This window comes from Populus alba, chromosome 12 (assembly GCF_005239225.2).
Source record: "Populus alba chromosome 12, ASM523922v2, whole genome shotgun sequence".
Taxonomy (NCBI): domain Eukaryota; kingdom Viridiplantae; phylum Streptophyta; class Magnoliopsida; order Malpighiales; family Salicaceae; genus Populus; species Populus alba.
Window position 1 is genome coordinate 700,431 of NC_133295.1, and position 8,552 is coordinate 708,982.

General features: G+C 33.6%; 1 protein-coding gene across 1 annotated transcript; it reads left to right on the plus strand.

Moving 5' to 3' along the window:
* The first annotated feature begins 4,698 nt into the window (after positions 1–4,698).
* Positions 4,699–8,274, plus strand: LOC118046716 (uncharacterized). Its single transcript, XM_073403564.1, has 2 exons — positions 4,699–7,985; positions 8,094–8,274. The coding sequence occupies exon 1, from the start codon at positions 5,036–5,038 to the stop codon at positions 7,961–7,963; it is 2,928 nt and encodes a 975-aa protein (XP_073259665.1). The 5' UTR covers positions 4,699–5,035; the 3' UTR covers positions 7,964–7,985; positions 8,094–8,274.
* The last annotated feature ends 278 nt before the right edge of the window (positions 8,275–8,552 follow it).

Sequence of the window (8,552 nt, forward strand, 5' to 3'; positions counted from 1 at the left end):
CAAATACTGTCGTTCCTGTACATATAGTCTCGTCAATGAAGACTTTCGGGTCACAGAGCCTTACTTGCTGTAAATAGTGATGGGAATACATATTGCAGTTTTTTATTTTTGCTTTTTTAAAAAACAAAATCCTGAAAGAAGTATTATTCTCACTCAATTTATCAGTATATCAATGATTTCCACAAATTAATATTGCTGTATTTTCAATGCTCACTCTTATTTATTAGTATATTAGATATTGCAGTCCAACCGTGTTTTTAAAAAATTTTAAATATTATTTGCTTCAGATTAATTTTTTTTAATATTTTTAAATTGTTTTAAAGTGTTGGTGTTAAAAAAAATTTAAAAATAAAAATACATATTATTTCGGATATATTTTTAAATAAAAAATACTTTAAAAATCAATTTCTACGTAAAAAACACCAAATGACCTATGGTCTTATGTCTAAAATGTGTCGGTCAGCATTCAGCTAAGGTTGTTTCACCCTCCCATGCATAAAGCTTCCTTAGTGCTTCTCCCAGCAGTGAGAAAAATTAAAGAAGTCAGTTTCCTTTAGCTTCCTTAAATATAGTTTAGTCTCTGAACTTTAAAAAAAATTATAAATTAATGCCTTGATTCTGAACAGAATTAAAAATAAATTATGAATAAAATTTCAGATTGATCCTTGAAGCATCATTAGAAATTCTTATTAGTATTAAGATTATAAGCCAACAAGGCATAGAAGGGTGAAAGTCCCCAAGAACATACAGTTTCCATCAGACGAGCTGCGAAGGAGGAGCACAGACTATATCTATAAACACATAGACTTGCTGCACATCATATTTTGAAAAAATAATTTTGAGCCTGAGTATATATTTTTTAGAAGGTTTAAAAGTAGGGTGATAATTTAATGTTTAAGTATGAGTGAAGTTTATCTTCATATCCAAATTATTCTAGGCTTTACAAAATATCAATTCCAGATAATATGAGTTTAGCTCATTTCCAAGCTCAAGGCCCTTTAAAAGCATAGCCTAAATACAGTTCTACTAAGCTATTATTTTACATGTTGTTTACACAAATCATTGTTGTTGTTGTTTATTTGAGTTTTTTTAATAGTTTTATATTAGATGTGTTGTCTGTGTTACGCCGCAGTGGGCTTGGATTCGTCTCAATAGCTAACCATGCTCTCTCTTGATGTTAGTTTTAGAGTCTGTTTAATGGTGATTATATTGTAAAGTATTTTATTTTTGAAAATATATTAAAAATAATAATTTTTTATTTTTAAAGATTTAATTTTTATATCAACACATTAAAATGATTTGAAAAACATTAAAAAAATCAATTTCAAATAAAAAAAAAATATATTTAAAAAAAATGCTTGTCAAGCTATTATTTCTAAACAAGTGATTCTGAAAGAGTAGAGATACCATGAAGGAGTATGTCTAAACATTCAAAGTTATAAACATTATTTATTCAAGTTTGGTTTCGAGCAGAACTTTCGTTCATCGTTTCCACTTTCAAGCACCCCAACACGATTCCTTAGCATCCCAAAAGAGACAGCAACGATCTTTTTATTTTATCCATTTAGCCCCTAAAGCAAGTTTTTTATTAATATTATTTTGGTTTACTTTTTTTAACTTTTTTTTGTGCGGAGAAAACTTGAAAATACTTGCGTCCTATTACCTTATTGGCAATGTGCATCACTTCACTTTTTCAATGTCATCCTTTTATCCACTGTGTCAAAAATAATTGATATAATCTTCAATTTTTTTTCAAGTAATGAAGGGAAAAATCCAACTCTCTAACATCTAAAAAATGGCATATTTGATATTAGAGCTAACTAATTTTAGTGAAACAGATGTATGGCATATGAATTATTTAGACGTATGCAAATTAACCATTGTGGTTCAACTTATATCTCAATACTCAATTAAGCTCGATACAATATGTTTTATTAATTAGGTCCTAAATATTTCAAAACATTTCTTAATTGGATTCTTTTTATCAGGTTCCTTAATATTTTTCTATCTACTATGCCTATTTTAATAAGAAAAAAGGCATAATTTTACAGTAAACTTAATACAAAACTTGGCAATAAATGGATAAAGGGGTCCGGTTTATAAAACCCTTAGGATCTAATTGATGAAAGTATTGTCCGGTTAATATATATATCCTGCACGTTGTCATTTTACTTACTGCTATACAAATTATCGTCCTCAGAAAGTCATTAATTTGTTTATTTTTTATGCTTAAAACTCTGCATGTCCACATGCTGGAAAAAGTAAAGACCCGATGAAGATTGGTTGATGCTGAGAAAGAAACTCCAATCTTCTTAATTTCTCTGTTTAATTTCTAGTAGTAATTTCATTGCAATATATTCACTGAACGAATTTATCGGTTACTTAATCTTGTTTTTTTTATCTAAAAAATATTAAATTAATTTTTTAAAATTGATTTTTTATAAATTATGATGTGTTAATGTAAAAATAATAATATTATTTTTAATATATTTATAATAAAAAAATATTTTAAAAAAATACACTCATCATTCACATGACCAACCAAGTAGACAGGAAAAGTTGATAGGAACTTTTGGATAATTAAAAAAGACTTTTTGGGTCGTGAAAAACAATATATATGTGTGCAAAGTCATTAGTGCTCCATTGATTGGCGTAATTATTACCCTGCCTTGGTTTCCATCCAAGTTCCGATCGAAGACTTGGAGGTAAAGGACAGACCAAATGAAGAGTGGTTCTCCCTTGTTGATGCTGAAAGAGAAAGACCTTTTAGGACGACCAATCCCACAGCATCTAATTGAGTGCAAGAACCTTCAAACTCCATTAATAAGAACGTGTTGACTGGAGACTGGATTGAAGTGGACATAAGAAGGTGAGGATCACTCTTTAACTCTGCATGCCCCCTTGCTTAAGCTGTGAGTAAACTACGATCGTAAATTATTAACAAGTTTTCTTCCGATTTTGTGGCTTGAACTTCTTGGAAATTATATTTTAGTGGGCAAAGAAATCTTCGCATAAATTTCTTTGATAAATACAATTTGGAAAAACGTCTCTGAACATTCAAATTAAGCAGTTACGATTTTTTTATATAAATACAGTTCCATAACAATAAGTACTTTTTCCAATTAGAGCATGAAATGTATCTGTTAGCTCAAGGACTTGCTGCCAAAATGTCAATTTTGGAAATTAATACTGCCGTGTTTCCAACGCTCACTCTTGTGTGGAATTATTTGCAAGCGAACCTTTAGTTCCATATCTATACATCCAAGTTCCGAAGACTTGGAGGTCAATGACAGAACAAATGAAGAGTGGTTATCCCTTGTTGATGCTGAAAGAGAAAGACCTTTGAGGACGACCAATCCCATAGCATCTTGAGGGCAAGAACCTCGTTGGTTCATCGTTGTGCTCTGTTTTCCTGTAATGGTTCGTATAATGTTATTCCTAAACATTCACTAAAAATATTCCGGTACGCTGCTCTGAATTCCTTCAAGTCTAACTTGTAAAATAATAGTTTGAGCGGTTCTACACCACCATTGCATATTTAGGAAACTTCAGCGAAAGACTCTTAGTTTTGCATTTAAGAATGAACAATCGCATGCAAAACAATTCTAGGCAAAATTCACCATATACATGCATGAGGACTGATGAGTCAGCCTGTCCTATATACATACATGCATGAGGACTGATGAGTCAGCCTGTCCTATATACATACATGCATGAGGACTGATGAGTCAGCCTGTCCCATGCAAAGGGGATTATTATTCCCACACCAACTGCATGACAGGCCGGGAGCCTAAAAGGAAGCGAAAGGGCACAGCTGATTTCAGCTGAAAATAATTATCCTTTTTCTTCCCACAACTTTCTATCCCCCACAAGATTTTTAATAGTAAATGGATTAATTAATTTTAAGCAAATTAACAACCCCTCAAAAGATATTTAATCCATTTAGAAAATCAATATTGTCATGTTCCTCTTCTTATTCTCATTAATAAAATATCTGTTTGACATTCTCATTAATAAATCAATATTTTAGCCATTTTTATTTTATTTATTTATTGACTAACCTACCTAGTTTCTTATAATAGCCTTTAAAGCTGATGTGCAACTAGAAATGTAGACTAAATTGTAAATTATTAAGAAGTTTTCTTCCGATTTTTGTGGCTTGAATTTCTTGGAAATTATATTTTAGTGAGCATAGCAATCTTCGCATAAATCTTTTTATTATTATTTTATAAATATTTCATAATTAACAATTTTATTTTTTTTAATTAACATAATGTCCAGCACCTCAATTTATGAACACTTGTATTAGGGAATTAAGGGACTTTGATTATCATTTTAATTCCATAGTTTAAATTATTTTTTATATTATTGCGAAGTCATTGGTGCCAAGAAATAACAATTCAGTTTGAAGTCAACAGGGAATCAAGTTGATAGGAACCTTACATATTGCATATTTCCATCGATTTTTATTCTAACTTTATTTTTTTAATTATTACATCCTGAAAAAGGTTTTTTAATACTAACAATTATGTGCTCATGAACAAATTAGTCTTTCTTTGCTCCGATTCTCTTTCAGCTAAGGAAACTTGTTTAGTGCTTCAACCAGTGACTTTGATTTCGTCTATAAATACTACTAATAATGCCTTTCTTTCTTCTCATCTTTAAGTCCCAGTTAATTATACTTTTGAATCCTGTAAGGCCAGCCACATGGGATTTTTCACCACCGTGCCTCTCTCAATATCTCTCTTTCTTTCTGTTTCTCTTCCATTTCCACCCAACAATTTCATCTCCACTCTCCTCAAATTACTCTTCTTCTTCTTCTCATTTGTGTGCTCATCACCAATCTCTTTCTCTCCTTCAATTCAAACAATCCTTCTCCATTCAGAGTTCTCCTTTTTGGTTTGCTATAAACTATAAATATGATCAATATCCCAAGACAGAGTCATGGAAAGAGGGTACAGACTGCTGCTTGTGGGATGGGGTCACTTGTGACCTGAAAACCGGGCATGTCACTGGACTGGACCTTTCGTGCAGCATGCTTTACGGCGCCCTCCTTCCCAATAATTCTCTCTTCTCTCTCCATCATCTTCAACAACTCGACCTATCCTTCAATGATTTCAACTCCTCCCATATTTCTTCTCGATTTGGCCAGTTCTCCAATCTAACACATCTTAACCTGAGTGGTTCAGATCTTGCAGGCCAAGTCCCGTCAGAAATCTCTCACCTCTCCAAAATGGTTTCTCTTGATCTCTCTTGGAACTACGATCTTGTGAGTCTAGAAGCAATTTCTTTTGACAAGCTTTCTTTTGACGAGCTTGTTCGAAACCTAACCAAGCTTAGAGAACTCCATCTGAGCTGGGTGAACATGTCACTAGTTGTTCCCGATTCCTTGATGAATCTGTCTTCTTCTCTGTCATCGCTCAAACTCGATGACTGTGGATTGCAAGGAAAACTCCCATCCTCAATGGGGAACTTTAAGCACCTGCAGTACTTGGATCTTGGATGGAACGATTTTACTGAACCAATTTCATTTGACAAGCTTGTTCGAAACCTAACCAAGCTTAGAGAGCTCGATTTGAGTTGGGTAAACATGTCACTAGTTGCTCCCGATTCCTTGATGAATCTGTCTTCTTCTCTGTCATCGCTCAAACTCTATTCCTGTGGATTGCAAGGAAAACTCCCATCCTCAATGGGGAAATTTAAGCACCTGCAGTACTTGGATCTTGGATGGAATAATATTACTGATTCAATTCCATATGGTTTTGAGCAACTCAGTGAGTTGGTTTCCCTTTATCTCTCTGCAAACTTCTATCTAAGTCTAGAACCAATTTCTTTTGACAAGCTTGTTCAAAACCTAACCAAGCTAAGATATCTCGCTTTGGATTCTGTAAATATGTCTCTGGTTGCACCTAATTCCTTGACGAATCTGTCCTCTTCTTTGTCATCTCTTTCCCTTTGGGGTTGTGGATTGCAGGGGAAATTCCCGGGTAACATCTTTCTCCTCCCAAACCTTGAATCACTAGATCTGTCATACAACGAAGGCCTCACTAGCTCTCTTCCTTCGTCCAATTTTAGTAATGTCCTCTATCTGTTGGATCTTTCTAATACAAGAATTTCAGTTTATTTAGAAAACAACTCAATTAGTAATCTAAAGTCATTAGAATATATGTCTCTCCGTAATTGTAATATTATAGGGTCAGATCTAGCCCTCCTCAGTAATTTCACACAACTCATCTCTTTAGACCTCTCAGATAATAATTTTAGCGGCCAGATCCCATCATCACTTGGTAATCTCACACAGCTCATCTTTTTAGATCTTTCAAATAATAATTTTAGCAGTCATATCCCATCATCACTTGGAAACCTTGTACAACTTCATTCCTTGTTTCTCTCTTCCAATAAATTGATGGGTCAAGTTCCACATTCTTTAGGTAGACTAGTCAATCTTTCATATTTAAATTTATCAAATAATCAACTAGTAGGCCCTATCCATTCTCAATTAAATACCCTTTCAAATCTACAATATCTATTTTTATATGGTAACTTGTTCAATGGAACAATACCATCCTTTTTGTTTGCTCTTCCTTCTTTACAATATCTTGACCTTCATAACAATAATTTCATAGGTAATATAAGTGAACTCCAACATGTTTCTTTGAGATTCCTTGATTTGAGCAATAACCACTTGCGTGGTCCAATCCCAAGTTCGATTTTCAAACAAGAGAGCTTGACAACCCTTATTCTTGCATCCAATAGTAATTTGACAGGTGAGATTTCTTCTTCTATTTGCAAGCTAAGATTCCTTCAGGTCCTGGACTTGTCCACCAACAGCTTGAGTGGTTTTGTGCCACAATGTTTGGGGAACTTCAGCAGCATGCTCTCAGTATTGCATCTAGGCATGAACAATCTTCAAGGCAATATCCCTTCAACATTTTCAAAGCATAATAGCTTGGAATATCTCAACCTCAATGGAAATGAATTAGAAGGGAAAATACCACCGTCTATCATCAACTGCACAATGTTGCAAGTTATTGATCTTGGTAACAATAAGATTGAGGATACATTTCCCTACTTTCTAGAAACGCTTCTAGAGCTCCAAATTCTTGTTCTAAAATCCAATAAACTCCAAGGTTTTGTGAAGGGTCCGACTGCATATAATTCCTTCTCTAAATTACGGATTTTTGACATCTCTCACAACAATTTTAGTGGGCCATTGCCAACTAGGTATTTCAATAGTCTTGAAGCAATGATGGCCTCGGATCAGAACATGATTTACATGGGTTACACTAGCTATGTCTATTCCATAGAAATGACATGGAAAGGTGTAGAAATTGAGTTTACGAAGATCCAAAGTACTATCAGAGTACTTGATTTGTCAAATAACAATTTCACCGGAGAGATTCCAAAAGTGATAGGAAAGCTTAAAGCACTCCAACAGCTCAACCTTTCTCATAATTACCTTGCAGGTCATATCCAATCATCACTAGGAAATTTAACCAATTTGGAATCATTAGATCTATCTTCAAATTTGCTTACCGGAAGAATTCCAACGGAGCTGGGGGGTCTAACATTTCTTGCAATCCTAAACCTTTCACATAACCATCTCGAGGGGCCTATACCAAGTGGAAAGCAATTCAACACCTTTGATGCAAGCTCATTTGAAGGAAACATTGGTTTATGTGGATCTCAAGTACTAAAAAAATGTTACGGTGATGAGGCACCATCATTACCGCCATCAAGCTTTGATGAAGGAGATGATTTAACATTGTTTGGAGAAGGATTTGGATGGAAAGCTGTGACAATGGGGTATGGATGCGGGTTTGTGTTTGGAGTTGCAACGGGATACGTTGTGTTAAGAACAAAAAAGCCTTCGTGGTTTTTTAGGATGGTTGAAGATAAATGGAATCTCCCGAGCAAAAAAACAAAGAAGAATGCTGGCAGATATGGTGCTAGAAAAAACTAAATAATGCAATTGATATTTTCAAGTAAGTTTTGCAAGCATTTGAGTTTTCAAATTTTATGTTCATAATTTATGTTAGGCTATGTTTTCTGTACTATTTCATTTGATCAGTCTTACCTGTCTAATTTTGCAGTACAATCAAGATATCAAGTGGATCAACAATTGGGTGGCAAATTCATAGTATTGGATTTTTTTTTTTTTTTTTTTTTTTGTAGTTTACATAATTCAAGGTTAAATGTACATTACTTCTATGAAAAAAAATTCATGCATGTAACAAGTTTGTGTTAACTATAAAATCATTATGTTTTGGATCCTTTTTTTATGTCTCCGTTTCCTTATTCGTGATCACTTAAATCAATCTCTGTTTCTGAGTATTTTGAAAGTAGAGTTATGAACAGATTGAAGCAACTCTTGTAGATTTAAAAGAACACTTGACTGACAGATTCTGCTATCACAACAGTAGCAATATTTGCAAGTAAAACATAGTAATTCTGGTAACTTGTAAGACATGAATAACTATTAAAAAGTGTGATAAAACCATCTCAACAAGTACAAACAATGTTCTAAAGCAATTTGGACCCACTCCAAATAC

Excerpts from the sequence above, each read along its gene's own strand:
- LOC118046716 (XM_073403564.1), top strand. The coding sequence starts at position 5,036 with ATGCTTTACGGCGCCCTCCTTCCCAATAATTCTCTCTTCTCTCTCCAT.